At 36.6% G+C, this 24,868-nt stretch overlaps 1 protein-coding gene across 1 annotated transcript in view; it reads left to right on the top strand.

Annotated features, from left to right (window-relative positions):
- Positions 1 to 24,868, top strand: part of LRP2 (LDL receptor related protein 2) — a 196,828-nt gene that overhangs the window by 70,997 nt on the left and 100,963 nt on the right. Inside the window, exons 13-24 of the mRNA XM_019727374.3 lie at positions 874 to 1,080; positions 4,505 to 4,707; positions 6,603 to 6,743; positions 8,500 to 8,703; positions 14,201 to 14,393; positions 16,366 to 16,491; positions 17,354 to 17,484; positions 20,134 to 20,271; positions 20,598 to 20,879; positions 22,230 to 22,472; positions 23,582 to 23,701; positions 23,807 to 23,923. Of these exons, the coding sequence (XP_019582933.3) occupies positions 874 to 1,080; positions 4,505 to 4,707; positions 6,603 to 6,743; positions 8,500 to 8,703; positions 14,201 to 14,393; positions 16,366 to 16,491; positions 17,354 to 17,484; positions 20,134 to 20,271; positions 20,598 to 20,879; positions 22,230 to 22,472; positions 23,582 to 23,701; positions 23,807 to 23,923 (2,105 nt within the window). The remainder of the gene's footprint in view (positions 1 to 873; positions 1,081 to 4,504; positions 4,708 to 6,602; positions 6,744 to 8,499; positions 8,704 to 14,200; positions 14,394 to 16,365; positions 16,492 to 17,353; positions 17,485 to 20,133; positions 20,272 to 20,597; positions 20,880 to 22,229; positions 22,473 to 23,581; positions 23,702 to 23,806; positions 23,924 to 24,868) is intronic.

The following is a 24,868-nucleotide window of genomic DNA, read 5'->3' as shown; positions in this document are numbered from 1 at the left end:
ACCAGTTGTTCAGTGTGAATCAATGCAGCAAGATTGATAATGCTTCCTGTTCTTCAGGTAGAAATCCAAATTTTCCTGATCTCCAAATTTGAGAACAGTGATCGGAGACTTAGCTTTCTCTTAGGTTTTCACAGTTGAGTCTTAGGACGCTTGTATAAACTTTGGGCTACTTAAGTGTTGGTTAATAGTGATTATTCATTTCTACCGCATGATATCAGCCATTCTTCCTTGAAAACGATGGATATGTTCTCTAGACTATGCCTTAGAATGGGAAATTAAGGAGGGAAATGGCTTGTTAGCTTATTTTAAAATGTATTTGCAAAAGAGAAATGAATGAGCCAGGGAATGAGGAGAAAGTTAAGAGGGTAAATATGAATTTTTAGATTGCCGTATTAGTGCATTTTTTTTTTTTTTTGGTTAATTTTTTTTATTGGGGAAAATTGGGGAACAGTGTGTTTCTCCAGGGCCCATCAGCTCCAAGTCGTTATCCTTCAGTCTAGTTGTGGAGGGCGCACCTCAGCTCCAAGTCCAGTTGCTGTTTTCAATCTTTAGTTGCAGGGGGCACAGCCCACCATCCCATGTGGGAATTGAACCGGAAACGTTGTTGTTGAGAGCTCGCGCTCTAACCAACTGAGCCACCTGGCTGCCCCTTAATGCATTTTAAAAGTTGCTATCTGGGGTTGTTGCCTCTCCTGATTGACCTTCATAGTCTCTGCTTTTTAATACTTTTTAATTTCTTTGTTGTTTTATACCCCCATAGTTCTCTAATCAGCTGGATGAAATTTCCATGGATCTAAACACGATCTAAAAATACATTTTCCAGCTAAACTTGTAAAATAACTGACTCTTTCATCTTTTGTTTTTCTTTTGTAGTTATTTATTTTTCTCAGATTTGGAGAGCCTTTCTGGGGGACCTACCGTAGAAAGGGCTTTCATGGATGGCACTAACCGTAAAGATTTGGTAAAAACAAAGCTGGGATGGCCTGCTGGAATAACTCTGGATATTGTATCAAAGCGTGTTTATTGGGTTGATTCCCGGTTTGATTACATTGAGACTGTAACTTATGATGGAATTCAAAGGTAAGAAGTATATATATATATTTATAACTTTATGAGTTTTGGAGAAAGTACATAAAATTTATGGAGAGGAATATCAATGGACCAGAATTAAAATATTGCTTTTTTGGTTGAAATTATGGTTTGAATGACCTTTGTGTTGACATTTGCATGATGTGACCTGCTTTGAGTTTTGTTAACTTTTCTTGTGTTCCATAATAATAATCATTAAATATTGCCTAGAAATTTGTTCTTCGATTTCTCCTCCCAGCTCCTCTTCCACTCCCAGATAAAGCACATTTTTTTCATTAACTCCTGAGTCTATTTATACCCAGGCACATTATACTCTGAGTCCCTTATGCTTTGTTTCTAAAGATCACTTTATCTTTTAGTGTTCTAACTTTCCCCCAATAAATAAGTACTTTATTATTCATTTAACATTTTCTGGTGGAAATTAATTGGATATTTCTCTGGCCTTATATATATTTAAAATTTCAAAGAGAAATTCTGACTCGTATTTTTACCTGGTATACTTCAAAGATACTTAGAATATTTGAATGTAGAATGTGGCATAGTTTTTCTTCATTTTCTTAATCTGATTAAAACTAACTGAAAAATTAGTTAAATTGTTAACTATTTTCTCCTTTTGGTGTTTTCAAAAATTGGTTTAAAAATGGTCTTCAAATTTTGACCAACAAAAATTATTCTGTGCATCCAGCAGACAAACTGGCCAGTTAAACTTTTCTAAATGACTTGATTTTATTATTTTCTCAATGAAAAGAATATTATCATTTCGTTTTCTCTTTTAGCTATTTTGTAAGGATGGTATCACAGTTTGTCACTGGATTTTATATTCTTGGAACAGTCTCTACTTGGTTAAATAAAGTGATTGGGTATTAAGACTATGGCTTCTTGTCACTGAAACTGGTTCCTTTAGTGAGAATATGAATTAATTTATTGAAAAAAATATTAGTTAACCCATTAAGTCATATAAAAATAATTGAGAAATTGCTTATTTTTTTTCTCTTTCACAGCATATATTATATAGTCCAAATATTTTTACGTTGAGGTTAAAGTGAAACATAAAAGATAAAAAATTAATAGAGTTTCAGAAAAATCTGAGTGGTTTGCTGGCTGTGAAGAAACATTAAAGTGATGTTAAAGCTCATGAGTGTAGCTGAAACCATAGGCATTGCCTCTTGCTTTGGTGTCATTCAGGGTTCTGGAATTTGCTAACTGAAAAAAACATTCTCCAATCCTTTTTTTTGTGGATGTATCAATAATTGTGCCCCCCCTTTTAAAGTTAAATTTATTGAGGTGACATTGGTTAATAAAATTATATAGGTTTCAAGTGTACAATTCTATAATACATCATATGTATATTGCATTATGTGTTCACCACGCAAAGGCACCACCAATCGCCTTCCTTCATCTTGTATTTGGCCCCCTTTACCCTTCCCTCCCCTCTTACCCTCTGGTAACCACTAAACTGTTGTCTGTGTCTATGAGTTTTTGGTTGTTTGTCTTATTTTTTTGTTGCTTTCAGTTCTATGTCCCACATATGAGTAAAATCATATGATTCTTGCCTTTTCTGTCTGACTTATTTCTTTTAGCATGATAATCTCAAGATCCATCCACGTTGTCACAAATGGCATCTTCTTTATCCAATCATGTGTTAAAGGACACTTTGGTTGTTTCCATGTCTTGGCTACTGTGAATAATGCTGCAGTGAACATAGGGATACATGTACCTTTACGGATAAATGTTTTCAGACTTTTGGTAAATACCCAGAGGAGGGTTTGCTGGGTCATATGGTAATTCTAGTCTCAATTTTTTTGAGGAACCTCCATACCATTTTCCATAGTAGCTGTAGCAACTTACATTCCCACCAGCAGTGTATGAGAGTTCCCTTTTCTCCACAACCTTTCTAACACTTATTATTAGTCTTGTTGATTATAGACATTTTAACAGGTATGAGGTGGTATCTCATTGTGGTTTTGATTTGCATTTCCCTAATATCTAGTGAAGTTGAACATCTTTTCATATATATGTTGGCCATTTGTATGTCTTCTTAAGAGAGGTGTCTGTTCAGGTCCTCTGCCCATTTTTAAATTGGATTGCTTTTTGATGTTGTTGTTGAGTTGTGTGAGTTCTTTATATATTTTGGATATTAGCCCCTTATTGGAGGTGTTATTTGCAAATATTTTGTCCCATTTGGTTGGTTGCCTCTTTGTTTTGTTGACATTTTCTTTTGCCGTGTGGAAGCTTTTTAGTTTGATATAGTCGCATTTATTTATTTTCGCATTTACTTCCCTTCCCTTTGAGGTCAAATTCATAAAATCCTCTCTAAGACCAAGATAAGTTTAGCACCTATGTTTTCTTCTATGTAATTTCTTGTTTCAGGTCTCATATTTAGGTCTTTGGTCCATTTTGAGTTAATTTTTCTGTATGGTGACAGATGGCAGTCTAGTTTCTTTCTTTTGCATGTGACTTTTTAATTTTCCCAGCACCATTCTCCAATCTTAATGTATCATGTCATTATTGAGTATTTCAAAGTGTGCAGTAACTTGTCACCTTAGTTTCTTTTTTCTCCTTTAGTATGTTTCTAGTGTTAGTATCTTTGAGTCTTCCTAGAGCTGTATTGTGCTTTTTAGTTTTGAGAGGCTGCTAAGATTTTTCTTTGAGGTCTATTATGCCAAAAGAAAAAAAAAGTTTTCCTCATCAGCCATCTTCCATCTCACTTTTAATATGGCCTAACTGAATCATCATTTATGCAGATGTAGTCATAGTGGGCACTGTTGATTTCTTCCCCTTAGCACTTTTCACTTCTGTTTTCTTCCCATTTAAGTAGCTCTGGGCACGCTATGCCTCCACTGCATGTATGGTCAGTTGGTGGCTTCATTGAGAGGAACCCTAAAAGTGGTAGCACTGTTTTTTTCTCTCCCTAGAGTGACATCAGGAACAGGTCTTTGTGTTTGCGGTGGGTTGAACTTTATAACTCACTGTCCTGCACCCTAATTGTTGAGAAATGATCAGTGGTTCAGTGTGAAGTACGTGTGGAAGGCATGCTCTCGCAGACTGCCATTCCCTCGTACACTCTCTCATTTACGGATTTCAAAATGATATGTCCCATCTGTGTCCTTTGATATATGGGGCAACCTTAAAAGAATGAAGAGCAGATAAGAAAACAGTAATTTCTTAAAAAATCTAGAACAAGCTAGGACTGAGACTAGAGTTGAAGTTTCAAAGGTCTTGTCCAAGAGATGAAAATCCTTCTTTCAAATATAGGTGGGAATACACCGGTATCTTAAAATGTATATTATTTATGTCTTCTATATTTGTAAGAAGAAATTTAGCTTTTTAAGCATTTGCTTGAAGTAATTCCACCTTTAATCAAAGTAAAGCAAAAACAAACAAAAACTTGTATGATATATATCTTCTGCAACAGGAAAACAGTGCTTCATGGAGGCTCACGCATTCCTCATCCCTTTGGAATAAGCTTGTTTGAAGAGAGTGTATTCTTTACTGATTGGACAAAGATGGCTGTAATGAAGGCAAACAAGTTCACGGAGACCAACCCACAAGTGTACTACCAGTCTTCCCTGAGGCCCTTTGGAGTGACTGTTTACCATTCCCTCCGGCAGCCCCATGGTAAGCTCCAGAACAATGGAAACCTTGTTTGGTACTGGCCTTGGTAGAAAGGTTTTCTCAAAGCTATGCAAGTTAATGATGAGGAGGTTCTCATGAGATTTGGATGATATTCTCAAATATATGAAGAGTTATCTAGAGAGTTAAACCTTCTGAAATTGGCTCTTCAGATCCTGGGCATGCTTGAGAAATTGACGTATTTCAGAGTTAAAATGTCAAAGCTACAGGGAACTTAGAGATTAATTTAGCAGATTTTTATTGTCACCTGCAATGTGCCAGATCGTGTCTAAATACAAGTGATATAGCAGGAAAGAAACCAAACTCATTCTACTGGGAGAAATCTTGTAATTCAATCCTCTAGTGTTACAGCTGAGGAAACTGAGGCCCAGAAGAAGACAATGACATGCCTAAGTGATCATTTTAGGTGCTGTCAGAGCCATTTATTTTTCTTCTTCTCTGTTGTATATGTCAGACACCTGTTCTTTGGTTTCCATTCGATCTGTCATAGGCTGACTGGGTTTGGTGACCCTGGATGGTCACTTATCCAAAAAGAGAAATATTTGTATTCAGACACTGTTTAGTTTTCTTTTATTTTATAGTACACTTTGTTTGTGTTTTAAGGTTTTAAATTGACATGACTGTCTAGACTATATATGGCTCTTTTCTGTATTTACTTGTGCAGCAAAGAAATGAAATATAAACAACTAGACTATATTGGTAGAATGCTTATTATCAATGAACAGTAATTCAGAGAATGACAAATTTCACTCCGAAACTCTCATGTTAAGTGATGGGTCTCTGACCCTTCCTAGACCGCCACTCTTGTCACTTGGAGTCAGATAATCACATTTTGATCCTATCTGGCTGATGGAAAAAGACTATAATTAGGTTGATTTTTTTTTTTTTTTCCAAAGAAACCATTCAGATGAATGAATATCCTTTAATGTAGTCATCCTGGGAAAACATACTTTATCCGAAAACATACTGTATCTGAAAACATTTTGGAAATCTCTCTTTGGAATTGTCAGTTCATGAACTATTTAAATCTGCCCATGACCGAAAATATTACCCAATTTTATCATCCAAATTATTTCTGTTATTTGCCTCAGAATGATGTCTGGCTGTTGTAAACTCCAAATCAATCCACCTGAGATGGTAAAGAGACTATTTTAAAAAATAAGTCAAGGTCAAGAAGGCAATTTGAAAAGCACATATGACATTTTTAGCTGTGGCAGCATTGTGTACAGTGAACTTTCTGAGGTCGCTGTGTTTGAGGATGGTTTTTGGAAGTGCAAACTGGTTTGTGTTGCAGACATGTAGGGTTTCGGAGTCAGATCTGAATTTCAATCTAGTGTCACTGTTTATCCACTGAATAATCTTGGGCAAATTGTTTCATCTTTTGAAGACTTGGTTTCCTTTTCTGCAAAATTGGGGTACTGCTGCTTATGTCTTAGAGTCATTGATTGTAAGTTGGCTTTCTTATAGAGTAAACATCCAGTGAGTTATAGTTATTTATTATATCTTATGAATGGTAAAAGAGCGCCAAAGTTTTTTTGGGAAGCAGTTATTTTCTAGTCACTGAGACTAGCAGACACAATTACTGGGGGGAGAGAACCCCCAGAATGATCCAGTTGTAGGAATCTTGCTTTTTTTTTTTTTTTTTTTTTTTTTTGTAGGAATCTTGCTTTTTGCCCCCACCTGTTTGAGTAGATGGGAGAGCAGCGATGAGATTGGGAGGGCCAGTGCATCTAGATGCGGATGTAGCAACCGGTAGTGATGTCTCCGAATTTTAAACCCATTATTTACTTTCACCTACAGGGCTCAAAGTGGCTTTCGATGTTGGGGATAATTATACGTTTCTAACTGAGATTTAACGCTGTGCATTTTCCCCCCTCCAGCTAGCAATCCATGTGGCAGTAACAATGGGGGCTGTGAGCAGGTCTGCGTCCTCAGTCACAGAACAGATAACGGTGGTTTGGGTTACCGCTGCAAGTGCACTTTTGGCTTCAACCTGGATGTGGATGGCCACCTTTGCGTTGGTAAGAAATCCGTTTTGGACTGTCTTTCTGGCAGGCACCACAGGGGTACGTGCTGCTCTTGGACTGGGCAAGCGTCCTGTGACACTTTTTCACTGAGAATAAGTGTTCTGTAGCCCATAGGGCATCGTCATCAGTGGGCACTGCTCCCCTTCTGCTCAGAGCTGTGTACCTTTCTGTCTGTCCCTTGGGACTCGCCTTTAATTTCACAGCTTGGATTTCCTGGGGCTCCCTTTCCCCTTTGTCTCCTTGCTGAAATCTTTGTCTCCTTTATAAACTATGCTCTTGAAATTCCATAGGATTTAATTTTGAGTTCTTTTTTCTATTATGTATTCCTTTTCCACTTTAGATGTTAGCACTTCCCATCACTTTGATTGACCTGTCCTAGACTGCTACTTATGCCACTTTGAGTCAGGTAATCACATCTTGATCCCACCTGGCTTTATTGCTATCTTCCAACGTAAACTCAAGTGTTGGGGCGGCTCCTTTCCTCATCTATTTTTCTCTTTTCAGTTTAAATGTTCCCTTTATATCTGCCTTTATACTCTGGGATCCAGTCTTACCTTAACGACTTCCTTTTTTCCTCTTTGATTACTTACACATCTACTCATAATCCAGCCCTTGCCTTGGCCTCTGCTGCTGATGAAATCAACTTCTACAGTATTTGTTTCTCTTATTCTGACTTTGACAGTGCTCCTTTTTATGCTTTTGACAAATTCTTGCTCCTCAGATGGTGCTTCTTCTGGCCTAGTATGTAAGTTCTCTTATTCCAATTCAGATAAATTTGTTAGCTTTGTAAATAATCCCAGATTTAGATAAAAATCACCCTCATTTAAAAATTCATATTTCTCAGTTTTAGATAGAAATGGCTCCAGAGACCTGCAGAACATACCAGCACAGCATACGTATTTTCATCAAAATTTTCTTTCAGTCAATCCAACTCTGTCTTTAAAATGCAATTTTACCATCCAAATATCATGTATTCTAGATATTTTCTTGCCATTCGCCACTATCCACCAACATCTCTTTTAGTATCTGATCTTAGTCAAAGATAACATGCTAGGAAGAGCTGTCTTGACAATTATCATTAAACTAAAATCTGCATGCTACAGATTTCATGCAAAGCAAACGTGATTTTAAAAAAACCCATGTTTCTAACTTATATCAATACTATGTTGTCTACTAATTTTGATTTTAAGCTCCTTCTGCAATTTTTGTATCTTTGTCTTGGATATACATCTTTTATCTCTCTGATTTCCTGACATACTGTCACTGTCTCTTTTGATTTTAAACAACACTCATTTCCCATTTCTTCTATTTCTCCCCTTTTTTCACACCTGTAATTTCTTCTCAATAATCGACCTGGTTGCTGTTACTTCTTCTTTTACTGGTCTTGACATCTCAAAAACTGCAGCAGGATTCTTGGTAATGATCTCTAGACAAAAGTATATTCTCGAGAATTTTGATGGAATTACTAGGCAGTTCAGTTTGTGTGGCTTTAAAAATAAAGCATATAGGCACCCTCTTTTATATACATGCATCATAAGAATAAGTTTCTCAGGAAGATAAAGATTGTAATACTTGTATGCCTTCATTATCTCCAAGTATGTTTTCCACAGGTTTATTTTTTTATGTTTATTTCAGAATTACGTTTCAGAATTATAAAGTCTGTTTTATTGATGTGTAAGTAATTTCTCTGGAATTCAGAGAGGGCAAGAACCATCCTGTGGCTGACTGCTCTCTGTCCTTCTCCTTATAGCTGTTAAGCAGTTCTTGATTTTCTCATCTGAAGTGGCTGTTCGTGGGATCCCATTCACTATCTCTACCCAGGAAGACGTCATGGTTCCAGTGACAGGAAATCCTTCTTTCTTTGTTGGAATTGACTTTGACGCCCAGGAGAATACTATCTTTTTTTCAGATACATCAGTGGACATGATTTATAAACAAAAGGTCGATGGCACAGGTGAGAGAGGGTTAAAAAATTTTTTTTTTGCATGTTTTGTCTGTTTTCAATAATCATGCTAATAATTTGCTTTAGTATTAGAAAACTTTGCATTCACTTCTTAAGCAGAGTCTTTTACTAAGCTTGCTACATACTTTTAGGTCAGGGAAAGAAATCAGTTGCTTTTCTTACAAATTAAATTAAAATGAATACTTTTCCTTTATTTTCAAAATAAGTTATAAATGAGGATGTATTTTAACAATGACAAAAGCAGTGTAAACGGAACTGACACTCCGTAAGAGTGTCCAGTGCATGAAAACAGTTAATGGGTTACTTGGCGAGAGGCTGTTCCTCATATGCAAACAGCCAGATTGATCCAATGGGACCACTCTCCTTAGGAATGCTGCGCTCCCTGAATGCTGGGCTTGGAATAATAACATTTTTAAAAAGACATGAATTATATGCGAGTATGGGTTTACTGTAAATTGTTAATTGATTGGAATTGTGTTAAAATCTTCATATTCATCACAGAAAGATAAATTAAAGTCAGTCTCATCTTACGTTTGGATACTTTATTGGATGATGGTACGATCCAGAACTTGGATTTTGCAACCCTGCAGTTTGAAAAAAATTAGCCAGTAAAACATAACAACGAAGAAGGGCAACTCAGGAGCTAGACTGCCGAGTTTTGATTCGTGGCTTCTCACATTTCCTACTTTTATAATCTTGGGGAAGTTACTTAATTTCTTTCTACCTCACTCTCCTAAATGTGTAATAGGAATAATAATAATGCGGCTATTACATAGCTTGTAAGGTTATTGAGAAAAATTTAGGCTAATGCATGTAAAACACCTAAAATAATGCCTGGAAAATAGTAAGTATTCAGGAAATAGTAGCTATTATTATACTTGTTACTAGTGAAAAACCGTATTACCCTGTTCTATCCTTCCCCCAACCCAGACTTGCTCTTCAGAAGTAATTGCTTTCCATGTTTTCAGCACTTCTATTATTTGTCCCCATGTTTGTAATACTTTGCTTATACTACTATTTCTTGTCATTTTAGACTATTTACTTCCTTGTCACAAATGAGGATTTAACTCTTACATTCCCGCTCCTCCAACTTCCCTCTCTGCCCAGGCTCTTTAAAAAGCTAGATTGTAATTTTTGATTAAATTTATAGTAGGCTGTTTATATTATTGAAATGATATAAATATTAGTATTGTTCACTACTAAGCCAGGTAGTATTCTGTGATGGTATTTCTTGAACATTTTTTGATTTTTCTTTTTTCTGGAGTTATCAATTGCCCCACCTTCTTTTGCTCAGTTTCCTATATAATTATCATATATTCCCCCCCCCCAAATGTTCCAACAGATGTATCAAATGTCTATCTATCTATCTATCTATCTATCTATCTATCTATCTATCTATCTATCTACCTACCTATCTACCATCTATCTATCTATAAAGTGCAGATGATTAAATTTTTTCCCCCTCTGGAGACTTCTATTCTCTGTTCCATTGAGACTCATTTCTCTCTGAATCTGGTGCATAGCTCTTGTCTTTCGACTTCCCTTTGCCCCGTTCCAGTGCAGGATCTCCTGTTTTGCATAGGACATTTATTTCTCTTTCCAGATTTTTCCCCCTCATTTTGCTGAAACACAGGACCTAGTAGCTTCTTAAGAAAAATGAGCAGAGTGGTATAGTTTTTGAGTTTTTGTATGCCTGGAAGTGTTTTTATCTTGCCTTCTACCTTGACTATTTGGCTGGGTATAGAGTTATAGGGTGAAAATAATTTTACCTTGTAAATTTGAAGACATTGCTTCACTGTCTTCTAGTATCCAGTGTTGAGAATCCTACATCATGTCAAGTACCGTTTCAATGTATTTGACCTTTTGGGCTTGTTATCATTATTGTTTTGTTTTCATTCCTTTCCGGAAGGTTTTAGAATCTTTTTGTTATCCCTTTTATTTGAAGATTTATGTCCTATTCTGGAAGAGTTTCTTGCCTCTGTTTTTTCCTAATCTCTCTGTAATTCTTAATAGTAAAATGTTAAATTAACCATCTATTTGTTTTTTTATTTACTCTCCTAGTTTTAATGTCTTTCATTTTGTTTTCCTTTCTCTTAGATTTTCTTTTTCTTTTTGGCACTTTAGTTTTCAGCCCTTTTATTGAATTTTTCAATTTTATTTATAATGTTTTCAATTTTGAAGAGCTCCTTTATGTTCTTGGATTATTCCCTTTTTCCCCATAAAACTTGTTCTTGTTCTAGAAATTCAATATCTTATTTCTCTGAAGATATTAATTACACTAAAAAGTGAATCTTCCTCTTTTAGGTTCCTTTTTCCTTTTGATTTGTTTTCAACTTGCTTTTCCATGATGGAGACTTTCTTTCAATTTCTGTAGCCTTGTTTGATATTAAAAGCAAGGTTAATGGATGGGCCTCACCAGCTGGCGAACTTCAGGTGATGAGGCAGCCTTTTGGTTGGGGAGCTCACAAATGTCAGTACTAGTAAATCTTTTTCTGGAGACAGGCAGTTTTTCCTTAGTAGATGTCTCTGTTCCCCTCAGGGTGGAGGGAAAGAGGAGGTGGGGGAGCTGACTGGCAATAGTCTGGAGCAGTACAGAGGACAGGGAGCCGCAGACCTGTCAGTTCAGTGTCCCCGACTCTCCTCTGTGCATTGTGTCCTGAACCCATAGCCTCTCTGCTTCAGTTCCTCTGGAAAAGAAAATCTCTGTTCTGTTAGAGGAGGTAGATGGAAGGGAGTAGAATAGATGCTTAGGGTCTGGGAGGGACCTGGGGGTCTAATTGCTCCTGATACTAACTTTTAACTAAGCCTCTTAGTTGTTTGCCTCTGCCTTTCACAGAGCCTGGTGTCTCTGAGTGCACATATGCTGAGGTTTCTGCATGTGTGTGCGTGTGGGTCTCCCCTCTGCTGGCACTTAGTTTGCAGCTTTCTCCCTCCACTTAGTGAGTTACTCCTCCTCCAATCCCTTTCTTTTCCATACGGTGGAAATCTCTCATCTGCTCTTCTTTTACTGTCATTTTGATAAAGTTTGGAAGGAAGAGGAGGTAAATATGTGCGGTTAATTTGCTCTTTTGAAGCAGAATCCATCTTTTCTGGGGACTAGAATTAGGTCTGCTGAGTTGAGAGAACTCCAGTCCATCTCAGCTCTCACCACAAGGCAGTATTGGGTTTCCTGCAGGTACCTCCACAGGTCAGCTTCCTTCTGCTTCGTCAAACTGCAATTCTCATCATGCTTTTTGTCAATTTCAAGTCCACATGCTGAGCAAGTTAAATTATTCTTATGGTCAGTGGATAAACTCTCTATGCTTCAGTGAAGAAGGTATTACACTGCTCTGTTTTTCCTGGGAGAAGAATAAGTGTCAATGAGTTGTCAGAAATCAAATTGAAGTCAGGATTGGCTGAATGAAGCCCTCTGGGAATTTGCTGCATCAATTATCCCTTCTCTTCTCCAGCTTCTCTTTTTCTGCTGATTTTCTCCCATCAATTTGCTCAAGTCTCTCTCATCCCCAAAACAAAAATCAACCCACCCACCACTCCATGAGCCTCTCTAGTTACAGCCCTCTCTTTCGTGGACAAGCTTCTGAAAAGATTGGTCTATACATTCCTGTCCCCAATTCCACATTTCTCACTTATTCCTCACCTCATCCCAATCTGCCCACTATGTCACTTGGAACCCTTCTCATTTTGGTCACTTCCAGTCTCTTTGTTGGAAGCTTTCGGTTCTTAAATTTGGCACTTGGTCATCTTCTTAAAATGTTTTATTACATGACAGTCCAGTCCGACACCACTCTGGATTTCCTTCTATTGCTTGATCATTCTTCTAGTGTTTCTTAGAGGTCTTTTCTTTGCCTATCCTATAAATAACTGTGATCTCTAGTGTTCAACATCAGTCCTCTTCTTATTCTGCATCTTCTCCAGCCTACTTTTGCACCCTCCGTGTCTTTGATTTCCATCTGTGTAGCAATTATAAATCAGTGTGGGGACACTTAGGAGAGGGCACTCACTGAGGGTTTTTCCTCCGAACCTGGGGAACGAGGCAAAGGTCAGGGAAGGCTTCTTGGAGGTGGTGATCAGAATCTCCATCCAAATCTCTTAGACTTACAGTGCCAACTGCCTTTTGGGTATCTCACCTGGACATCCCACAGCCACCTCAAAAGCAATATGCCTAATTGGACACTTTTATCCCATTTCTCACAGACCTCCTGCCTCCAGGGAAGAGCACGACCACTCCCCCTGCCTCCGCTGTCCCCCTCCCATTTCCTCCCAGAAATCTGGTGGTTACCTAAACTTCTCCTCCTTTTTTTTTTTTTTTTTTTTACCTATCATTAAGTCATTAACTTCCAACCATGATCCAAACATGTGGAATTCTCAACCTCTCTCTCCCCCCCCCCCCCATGTCTTTGCTTTTCTACAGCCCCTAATTCACCACTTTCTTTGGGAAACCTCTCCATCCCTCCACCTAGCCATATGCTCCATTCAGAGTCTGTGCTCTTATGCCATCCTGTGCAGACCTCCAGCATAGCTCCTATTACTCTTATTTTTGCCTCTCGGAATAATTACCTCCTCCTTTCTCCCCCATTCATTATAAATATCTTGAAGGCAGTGTCTACATTTCTCTTAAGAGGCTTCAGTTTTCCTCATCTGTAAAATAGGGTTACTAATAATTCCTTCTTGACTGAGCTGATGAATCCATGTAATGTACGTGTGCCAGTTCCTGGCTCAAAGAAGGTGGTAAATATAAGCTATTATTATTAATAAATACTATTAGCAGTATTATGTTTCCTAAATGTCTAGTATGGAGGAATTTTTTATTTTTACAATTTTCTGAACAAGCATGGAAAAAAGCACAAAGATTGCTTTTCTTACTTCAAAAGAAAAAAGTGTGATTGTTCACTCTGATTCAGATTTCCTTTGGTGAGAAAAGGAAAAATAGGGGAAAAGGCATAACTTTTCACAAAGAGGAAAGTGGCCTTTTTCTCTTGTACCCAGTTTTGATTTCCTTTCTGGTTTCAAACTTGGTCTTTTTCAAACTTGGCAACTTTGTGGCTATAAAAGACTGTCGGTGAGAGGGTTGGGCAGTCATACCTCCGAGACATCCCCCAGGCGTACCTGGCAGTGTCAGTTTATCAGAGCTGTCTGTGGGCGGTGTTTGTGAGTATGTGAACTCAGGTATCTCTTCTTCAGATGTTCTGCAGTGAGAAATTTTTTTCTGGAAGCTTGAACAAGGGAGTAAATCTAGGCCTACCACTCCTGGTTCTATTTATCAGAATCATATCTATTATTTGAGATCTAAACTTTTGCGAATGGATAGATTCTAGGTTTATCTCATGTTGTTGCTCAGTAGTTTACAATTTTTTAAAAAAGAATTTTACGTGTTACTGAAATCTGCTCTAACTCTGATATATTGCACAAAATTTAAATGCACAGAAGTATGAAAATGTATCTTACAAAATATGCTTAGTTTAAACCATGTCCATATTTTAACTTATAGGAAGAGAAATTCTCACAGCTAACAGGGTGGAAAGTGTTGAAAGTTTGACTTTTGACTGGATTTCAAAGAATCTCTATTGGACAGACATTTCTTACAGGAGTGTCAGTGTCATGAGGCTAGCTGATAAATCGAGACGTGAAATAGTCAAGAATTTAAATAATCCACGAGCAATCGTAGTTCATCCTATTGCTGGGTAAGTGTGTTCATGTTTTCCCGAGAGCTCGAAACTGTATGTCTTTTAAAGTTATTGAAAAATGATGTAATAGGGATTTGGCAAGTTCAACAAATATGAGATTGAACTATATAAATTGAAATCACCTTAAATTTTATCCCTGTAGCATAAGCTTAAGTAATCACTTTATCTCCTTCAAAAAACTTTCTCTTTAGTTTCAGCTTTCCCAGTCTTCACTGATGTGTGTGTTTTTTTTCCACAATTGCAGAGGACCAAATAATGTGATACAGATTCATTAGGGAAGAAATGAATATGAACAGAATTATCAGGAAAGGCTCAAATTCTTCCCTGCTTTAATGTATTGATAGAAAGCTTAGTAAAACTTGCTTAATCATTCGGTAGTTTTCAGAATAAAATCTTTCAGACACAGGTAAAGTTTCATGTTTAACCGTTCCATAATTGGTGGTATCAGACAAGAAAAGACAGAACACTTTACACTATTTCTTTTTAGGTTCTTACCTTTCTTATTTAATGTTTAATAGCTAATATGTTTGTTTAGAACAAGTCTGAACTAGGTAGTTATATTTGAATGGAATAATTAAAAAGAAAAAAAGATGGCTGATAATTCACCAAAGCCTGATTCACTGCAGGCACATAGTAAGCACTTTACATATACAGAGGGTGCCAAAAAATGTATACACATTTTAAGAAAGGAAAACTGTATTAAAATTGTAATACTCAATATATACCAATAACAAAAGATGAATACAAGTCACGTTTGACTTCTACAATTACAAGAGGTGTTCAAAGTGGTTACTATCAGCATCCAGACACTTCTGATTACCACGAATTACTGCTTGAGCAATGTTGACAAAAGTGTCCACTTGTGTACATTTTTTTGGCACCCCCGGTATACTCTTGTCTAATCCAAAAACTAGTTTGTGAGCAAGGTATGTATAATACCTGTTTTTGAAATAATGAATCTGAGGCTCAGAGAGATAAAATAACTCGTTAAAGGACCCGAAGCTTTTAAGAAACAGTTAATCAAAGTCCAGGCCTGTTTGACTAGAAAGCCTGTAGGTCTAACAACTCTGTATGTTTTCTCTAGAATGTTTATTTTATATTTTAATTTTCTCCTTATGAAATAAATGTAAGAAACATTTTAAAACTGATAATAATTGGCAAGAAATTTTATTGCCCTATAGAGAGTTGATTTTCTAATGAATTTATTTAAATCTTTGGCATTTGGTTTTGAAAAGCTGTTAAATTCCTTTCCTAATGGCTCCTGTATTAAAAATAATATGAAGTCACACTTTAGAAAGTTACATTTTGGAAAAAACTTATTTTTGTTCCTGAGGCTCATATGAAAGAGAAAAGTTTTTTTTTTTCCCCCAGACTTACCTTTTTTTCCACTCCTCAGAATAAAAAGAGATGCCTTGGGTAAGATGGTGTTGATTTGAATGCATTCTTCATCAGGGATGAAATGCTTTCCTGCAAATTTATCAATTCCATGTGGAAGATGACCAAAGAGAGATTTAGTGGATCTTGGATGTTTAATCCAGAGAAAAAGAGAGAGATTAAAATATGTTTTCTGTATCATAGTTTATTATTTCATTTGAACAACATTGGAGTATTTAAAATGTAACCTGAATTGTGTCTTTTTAAAGAATCTACTTGGTGACAATAGTTTTGGGTCCTAGGTATAGCATAGTGGTTTTCTGCTCTGGATGTCCATTTTAATGCCATTTGTATTTGTGACTGGTTATATGTTGAAAACTAAACTTTTAATTAAGAATTAGAGAAGTTGTACACTCAATTTGTTTAATAAACAGATTCTGTTCTCCTCCCTCCTCATCATTTAAGCCCGATAACATATACAAAAAATGAAATTACTTGCAGCAAGTATCTGGAGAACCTGTGTTTGTGCTATATCTCACTAAGCCATATAATTTGCCAAGTGTTAACATCTTTGATTTATTACCTCTTTTTCTAGGTATATATTCTTCACTGATTGGTTCCGTCCTGCTAAAATTATGAGAGCATGGTGTGATGGATCTAACCTTTTACCTATAGTAAATACTACTCTTGGATGGCCAAATGGGTTGGCCATTGATTGGGGGTAAGTAGAAATCATCCTAAAATACTGAGTTCTCACTTACTGAGGAACACGAATGAGGCAATGTGTGGAACTATGATGGAGTGAGAACACTGGTATTACATGCCCTTAGGTATTTTTACATCATTGATTGGTGATGAGAGAAAGACATAGAATGATATAAGAGCATAAAAACACAAACACAGTTATCCAGCTTTTGCTGGGATGAAAACTAATGCGTTCATGAATATTCAGAATGATAGAGGAAGCAGAATGATAAGACCTTGTGGGAGATCAATGTGGAAGAGACAAGACCCAAGCCTTATTTGAAGTAGGATAGGGATTTGATGAAGTGGAGGCCATGTTTAATTGTTATAGGAGGCATCTCGACGCTCGGAAATCTTTGGTGTCAATTAACAACTGTATATTTGTTTATATTCACTTCGGGAGAATATTTGAATTATAAGGTATGCTCTCAAAAACTTGATGATCTATTTGGGAATATAGGTAAAAGTAACAGGGTAAATAAGGTTACAGCCATGAAATGCCAAAATAGTTTATAGGAGAAAAAAGGGAAGAAATGTATTTAACTTTTTAAACATAGGTTTACTACCAATGTTTTTCTTATTGATTTAACAAGGAGAAAAGTAAAATTCCTAACTCAAAGATTTAATTGAAAATCACTTCATGAAAGTAGTTGTATGTTTCTGGGGGTGTGTGTGCGCAGGGGTGGACATGAAACTATTAAAGTTTTAATGAGTATAATTTAAGTTTTAAAAACTTTAATAAATGTGTCAACTGAATATACTGTTTTTGTATGCCCTCATTGTAAAGGGTGCTTTGCTAGTTTCTGGATAACAAATAACGAATTATTTTATTATTTTAGTGCTTTACGATTGTACTGGGTAGATGCCTTATTTGATAAAATTGAGCACAGCACCTTTGATGGTTTAGATAGAAGAGTCCTGGGCCACATACAGCAGATGACACATCCATTTGGACTTACCATCTTTCAAGGTAAATTTTGAAGCAATAAACATTTGTGTTGTTTTTGTACATTGCAGGTTGTAACAGTAGACTCATCCTCATTTGGCAATTTCGTAATCCTGCTAAATCTCATTTTAGAGTACAAAAATTAGAATGGTGCTATTATGTATAGACAAAATATTTGATTTGTTGACTGAATATTTCACTTTTAGAGTGTATTTTTTGTTTTAGACACTTTCAGATAATACTGACAACTTATATTGGTATAGCTCAATGTAGATTTCATGTATTATATAATTTAACATACCAAGTTCTCTGTTATATAAATATCACACGAAGAAATAGTAAATTACTGCCTTCATCATTTCCAAGAATAAACAGCAAGAGCTGTTTGTAGTAACTATTGTAGCATTTCATTGTTCTCTGATGTTTGCAAGATCCTCTTTAGCATCATTGTGGAAAAACTATGAGCACATACTTATCAACTGTATACTCACTGAATAACTGAAGCTTTTTAATCACAGTGTTGGGTAGCTGACAACATCTTTGTTACACAGCAATGTTAGGATATGGCTTATGAAGACAGTTGTTTGTTTTCATCAACCTTTCCAAATAATTTAATGTTACTAGGAAAGATTGCTGGGAGCATGGAATTCTGGGAAACTACAGCAACAACATTGACACCAATGTATCTGTTTTCCTTCTCTCATCTTTCCTCTTGAGTGTAGACACGCTGTTGTGAGTTTAGTTGCTGGGAATAAGAATGTAGCTTGGCGCCATCAAACAGGTGGTTTATTTAGTCTTGAAAACAGGGTTTCTGTGAACGATTGTATGGCTTCAAGTGCCTGACCAAGAGGCTGAGGAGAGACTAAAATCTATTTTTAAATATCAGACACTTAAAATCTACCCGGCTTTTGCCTGATAAACTATAATTCGTCCACTTAAAGGGGGTACCATTTTGTGATCCACCAATGACACTACCCAACAGCTAGTTGCGTCCCTGGTTGAAATGTCCTACTCTGAGTAGTTAGTACAGTGCTTTAAAAAACAAAACAAAAACCTAGACACTGACTATAAAGACTTTTTCACACCCATGTAGTGTGGAATGAATAGTTAGTAAATTGCATATTCCATCCTGATGTCTGTTTATCTGTGGAGGAATGCATGATATTTAAAAATATATATAAAAAAAAGAAAGAAACACCACACACACACACACACACACACACACAAATATTTTAAAAATGCTTTGATGAGATTTTTGATGAGTCAGTTATACTCAGCCCCCTGCCCCCATGCATTCACTCCCTTTTTACTAACGATATCAGACATGTGCTATTTGCTGTCACATAGGAACTTTATAAGAATGTTAAATTTTCTCTGCTCTTTGTTGGAATGTTTTGGGATTGAATAAAAAGGCAGTTCAGTACCTTGTGGTTTTACCAGTATGAAAAAATTTGAGTGCATACCCAGGGGAACAATACAACATTCCCAAAATAATAACAATAATAATAATAATAATAATAATAATAATAATAATTTCTTCCAACACTGTCTTTCATTATGAATTTTTTAATGGAAATCTCTTTTATTGTGCAACACCATGGAAATTATGCCTTTTTTAAAAAAAAAAACACAAAGCCTGGATTTGCTTGACTGTCACACCACACAGGACTAAAATGTTTATTGAACTCCTTTGTATTTAAGAATAAGATACTTTCATGAGTGATGGGACCGAGATTGCCAGTCAGTCTAGGTATTTAGTGAGTGCAGTGACTGACTAGTCATTGATTAGACCATGCCTAAGGAAAACTGGTCTAATGATAATATTTGTGACATCTTAGTCATTTTCTGGTTAGTTGGAACTCTTAGTTAGCTAAGCTATTGTTAAAGAGAATTTAACTCCTTTTTTTTTAGAAACTGTTGAAATGTATACATTTATTTCCCTGCTTCAGTTGCTAGTGTAAAGTGAACATGATTAAACTTTTGATGTTTAGAATCTTACATTATCTTACTATAATGAGCTTCATGAAACATTAATGTGGTTATAGGTATAGGCACACTTCTGTGGATAATTTTATTGACCTCGAAACATATACTTAAGTTTCCTTTTTGGACTAGATCTGTACTTTTCCTTCTCAATAGCTTCTTATTAAAACTGAGTGAAAAAATTTTTTAAAAATTTTCCCATTAAGACATGGGATATGGAATGCTTGACCTGGAAGGAAGCTTAGAGACGATTTAGTCTACTGCCTTAATTTTCCAAGACAAATGAGCCCTCACACAGTTAAGTGTTTGCCCTAGAGCACTCATCAGGTTAGTACTTTATCTGGTATATAAACTCAGTCTTTTGAGGTTCCATTTAATGCTCTGTAGAAGAATCCTGAGGCTTTTTAATTTTACCCATAGAAGTCTGAGCCTAATTGCTATTAAATGCCATCACACTGCTCCATACATGCTTACCTTAACATAAACCCTAGTATTATTAAATATATAGGCTCTTTAACAGTTATTTCTTGAGAGTAACAAGTCATGGAAAATGATTACACAAACATTTTACAGATATTAATGGGAGAATCTTCTCACATTTGCGGCAAGCATTATGAAACTATTGCATTTTTTCAAGTTATTTGTAGGTGAGCTGTGATAAACGTACTAATCACCCATGTTTCTTCTTAGACTACGTATTTTTTACTGATTGGAGACTGGGTGCTATTGTTCGAGTCAGGAAAACAGATGGTGGAGACATGACTGTTATCCGAAGTGGCATCAGTAATATAATGCATGTGAAATCATATGATGACAGTATTCAAATTGGTGAGTGAGATTGCCGGGCTCTTTTATATGGGTGGATTTATTTAATATGGTGGCTCCTTTTTATCTTTCAGTAATTGTTATTTAATATAGTTCCTGATAGTTTTATATTCCTGTTACCCAAATAGTTTACTAGTGTAAGACTTAAAAATCTCTGCTCTACTCTACTAACTCTAAAAGTATTGCTAGAAAAAAACCACATTTTAGCACTTCTCTGTATTTATGTTGAATGTTATATTTGGCATGTTGATTTCCCAGAGGAAGGTACTTTTTAGTATTGGGTATGAAAAATGTTCTTTCTCATTTGTTTTCCTGCACAAACCACACAGGCTCTAACTATTGTAATCGACCCACCCATCCGAATGGCGACTGTAGCCACTTCTGCTTCCCAGTGCCAAATTTCCAGCGGGTGTGTGGTTGCCCCTACGGAATGAGCCTGACTTCCAATCACTTAACGTGCCTGGAAGACCCGTCCCATGAACCACCTTTGGCGCAGTGTGGCTCCTTTTCCTTCCCCTGTAACAACGGCAGATGTGTACCCAGTTACTACCGCTGTGATGGAATTGATGACTGTCATGATAACAGCGATGAGCATCTGTGTGGCACATTTAGTAAGTAGCTTATACACTGGAGATACTTCCTGGGATGAACAGAGAGAGGTGGGGGTAAAAAGAAAAGAAAAGAAGCCTGGGTGATCTCTGTGGGAAAAAAAGTTTTAAAATTTCAGTTTTTAAACATGTACTCCAAATGCTTTTAGGAAGCTAGACAATAAATATCATTCATAGATAATATTACAAATGATTTCTAGCATTGACTTGGATGATCTTCAATAAAATTTCTTTTTGCCATTGGCTGTTTGGACCAATGAAGTCATTACTCAAAAAGTCAAATCAAAATAAGCTGGATGTAATCTTTAGCATCTGAGAGAATAAGTACTTGCAATAATAGCTTTTGAAAATCTTTTACCCCCCTTTCTTCCGCCATCCCCTTCCTCCTTGCCACCTCCTACTCTGGTTCAAGCCATTGTTTCTCAGTCTGGTTGTGTGGGACACAGCTCCCTGGCCCATGCTGATATTATGAGCCTTGCGCTCCTCAGCGTTAGGAGCACGGCGTTCCAACCACCTGAGCCATGGGGCCACCCACAGCTTTAGAAAATCTAATGGCTTATGTTCCTCTTCCCCTGCCGTTTGGTGTAAAATGAATTAGGGGTGAATTGGTGGTCTTAACCTTTATATTCTTTTGTTGATGGTAATCCAGTCTATAAATTCTGGAGCATAATAAATGCTATTGCAGAAGACAAAAGTATTCTATCAAAAAAAAAAAAAAAGACAGAGAACAGTTGAAATCTCAGAAATCTCTATCAAGGTGAGATTAATAGTAATAATAATCTGTCTTTTTAGAGAAAAAGAAGGACAGATTTGAAAATATTAGTTCCCACTTGTACATTTTTCTGAAATTTCTGAAGTTTTCTTTCCTTTTGTGTATTATCTCCCTCTTTCTAAAAGTGCAGATTATTATCCAAATATTTTATTAACTTGCATTTTTCAAATGACACATTATTGAGGTTTCTGTAGACTGAGTGTGCAATTGTTATTGGAGGAAGTATAAGCTTAAAAGTAAAGGATGGGCCTTAGAGTCACACCAACTAGAGCTTGAATCCTGGACAGATTTCTCAACCTCCCAAAGCCTCAGATTCCTCATCCGTAACTGCAGATAATTACATGTACCTCACAGTGTTCTTGTGAGGATTAAGAGAGAAGAAAACATATAAATCACATAGAAAAGTGTCTGGTATATGATCATTGCTAAATAAAGGCCAGACAGTGATGATGATAATGATGGTTTAAATGACTTGGACATTTTTTCGTATTTTATATAATGCACCTATTGAAAAAGAATTGGGTCTTTACAAGGTGAGAACTCATTTACAGGTCTTCACGACCCCTTCGTTTCTGTTGTAGACAATTCCTGTGCACCATCAGCGTTCACCTGTAGCCACGGAGGAGAGTGCATCCCTGCCCACTGGCGCTGTGACAAGCACAGTGATTGTGTGGATGGCAGTGATGAGCAGAACTGCCCCGCCCACACACCCACTTCTTGCCCTGCGTCTTTCTTTACTTGTGATAATAACCTGTGTATCTCAAGGAACTGGGTCTGCGACACAGATAATGACTGTGGGGATGGATCTGATGAAAAGGACTGCAGTAAGTTTTGCACTGATTTCTCTTGGTCGGTCAGCTGAGTAAATAAATGTGAACAATCAGTAGGCCACGCACACGTTTCCTCTCAGGCTCACACAATTTTCATTGTCTCTTAGCCACTTTTACCTGTCAATCCTCATGTCAAACTGGCCATAAGAGCAAAGACATGGGAATTAGAGAGTCCTAAATATTGAGTTCTATGAAAGCGAAATGAGGACTGCCTCTGAAATCTAACACCCAAATAGAAACTGAAAAAAAGAAATCCCTCAACTAATTGTTCAGATATTTAAAATAATTTTTTATGCTAAATCATATAAACATATCCAGACTGTTGACTATTGGTTTTTCTTTTGACAGGAAAAAAATGCAATAGAATAAAGAGGCACAGCACATTTAACTTTTCATTAATCTTACCCACCTGCTTTTCACCTTGCCAGTTCTAATTTCCCTTAGGTTGTTTTCATGTCTGCAAAGTTCCCTGGACTAAGTTCTAGTCTTGGTTATGTGACTAGGCCAGTCACTTTCCTTCTGGCAAAGATGAGCTTTAAGATCCTTTCCAGCATTCACATTCTATGCATATACTTAATACAACTGCATGTTGTGGGTGGGGCAGCCAGCATATCTACTTCTAGGGCTGTGTCTCTTCAGCAAAGGAGCACCCTGGTTTTAGAATTGTTCTGCTTCAAGTTTGGATTAAATTCAGTTATCCTGATCTGTCTATACACTGTTGCTACTAGGTCTATGGGTCGTGCCAACCATGCTGCTGAGTCAGGCTCCATTGCTTAGCTATGGTGTAGAGTCTTGGGCTTAACAGCATTCATGGGGTATCGTCCAGCCCAACCCCATCACGCTCACTTTCTAAGTGTGGCCTCTTTTTAAAGGTGTAATCACAGTTTCTGACTTGGCCCATCGTCTTTTTATTCCTGGTTCTAAAAAACTGTCCTAACTTTGACTGCTGTTGCTGGGCTGACTTTGGCAATGTGGCTGATTTGAAGGAATTTGGAACACATAGACAATTGAGATAACGATTCTCTTAGCATTTTTGAGTGTGGCGCTGGCCCACGTTGAATAAGCACTAACTGTTACTTGGTTTTGTTTTTGGATGATATTAGACTTTACATCGACATGCCTACCTAGTCAGTTTCACTGCACTGACCATCGGTGTATTGACATATTTTATGTCTGTGATGGGGACAAAGACTGTGTTGATGGATCCGATGAGGATGGTTGTGGTAAGTGGAGTGCTTGATTTTTATTCTTGATGTTCAGAAAAATCTCAATGTTGAGTCATTTTTCTCCTTGAGCTCATTTCTAATGCTTTTCTCTTTCATTCTTAGTAATTAATTGCACTTCTTCTCAATTCAAATGTGCCAGTGAGGATAAGTGTATTAGCAACACATATCATTGTGATGGTGTTTTTGACTGCAATGACCACTCTGATGAGAAAGACTGTCGTAAGTACCATATACCCAGCATGTGTCAGGTGAAGGAATAATTTTATTTTACCAGCATTGATATTACCATAAATTTTCTCTAACTCAAACATACTGGAGGGAAGACGGCCAAAAGTACAAAGTATTATCAAAGAAATGCTGTATTGAATATATAATAAAGTTGATGAGGCATTACTAAGTAATGTTTTATAATTTGTGAACCAAGTGGTTGTATAAATGGGCACTTTCAAATAGTTTCTTAAGTAGGTTAAATATTTCTTAGAGATATTTTTGTTCTCACTAGGGCATCCCAAATTAGTATGTTTCAAATTTTTGAGACTTAGCATATATTTTATGGTATTTTAATGGTTTCTTTTAAATCTCAATAGGGAGGTCAAATCATGTATGGATATGGTGTGGAGCAATATTAGATATTGACTCTAATAAATTCATTCTTTCAGCTGTTATTCGTTGAATATCTGCTAAAATATAAGTGGCCTTTGTCCTTATAGTCTGGTAAGAGAAATTATAGAAAGTAAGAGACAAAGCTAAGTGGACAGTTACAAGGGCCTTAGAAATGATACAGATAAAATCCTATGAGGGCTCAGAGAAAAGAAATTCCTCCTAGTCAGAGGATTCCAGGAGGACTTTGTGGAATAGAAATCTGTTAGACCTATAATCTCTACAGGCCAGAATCCTTTAATGGCCAGGAGTTATTATTGTCTGCTTCTTGTGTTAAATGGATTTTAGACTTGTAAAAAATTGTCAGTGAGGGGGTCATTTGTTTGAAAAATGATATTTTGTACCATAAAAAGTAGGTCTCCATCAATTCTTCTTCCCAATCAGAAAAGAAGTGCTTAACTCTGTGGATGAAATGAATAGTTGAACAAAATGTTTGCATACTTTAAAGGTGTGTACCACACCCAGAAGTTCTTAATCATTGATTTTCCTGTTTCACACTAAAAA

The sequence above is a fragment of the Rhinolophus sinicus genome, chromosome 17 (assembly GCF_057876585.1).
Source record: "Rhinolophus sinicus isolate RSI-liver-muscle chromosome 17, RSI-T2T, whole genome shotgun sequence".
NCBI lineage: Eukaryota > Metazoa > Chordata > Mammalia > Chiroptera > Rhinolophidae > Rhinolophus > Rhinolophus sinicus.
The sequence above is the reverse complement of the archived record's forward strand: the minus strand, read 5'-3'. Positions and strand labels throughout refer to the sequence as shown.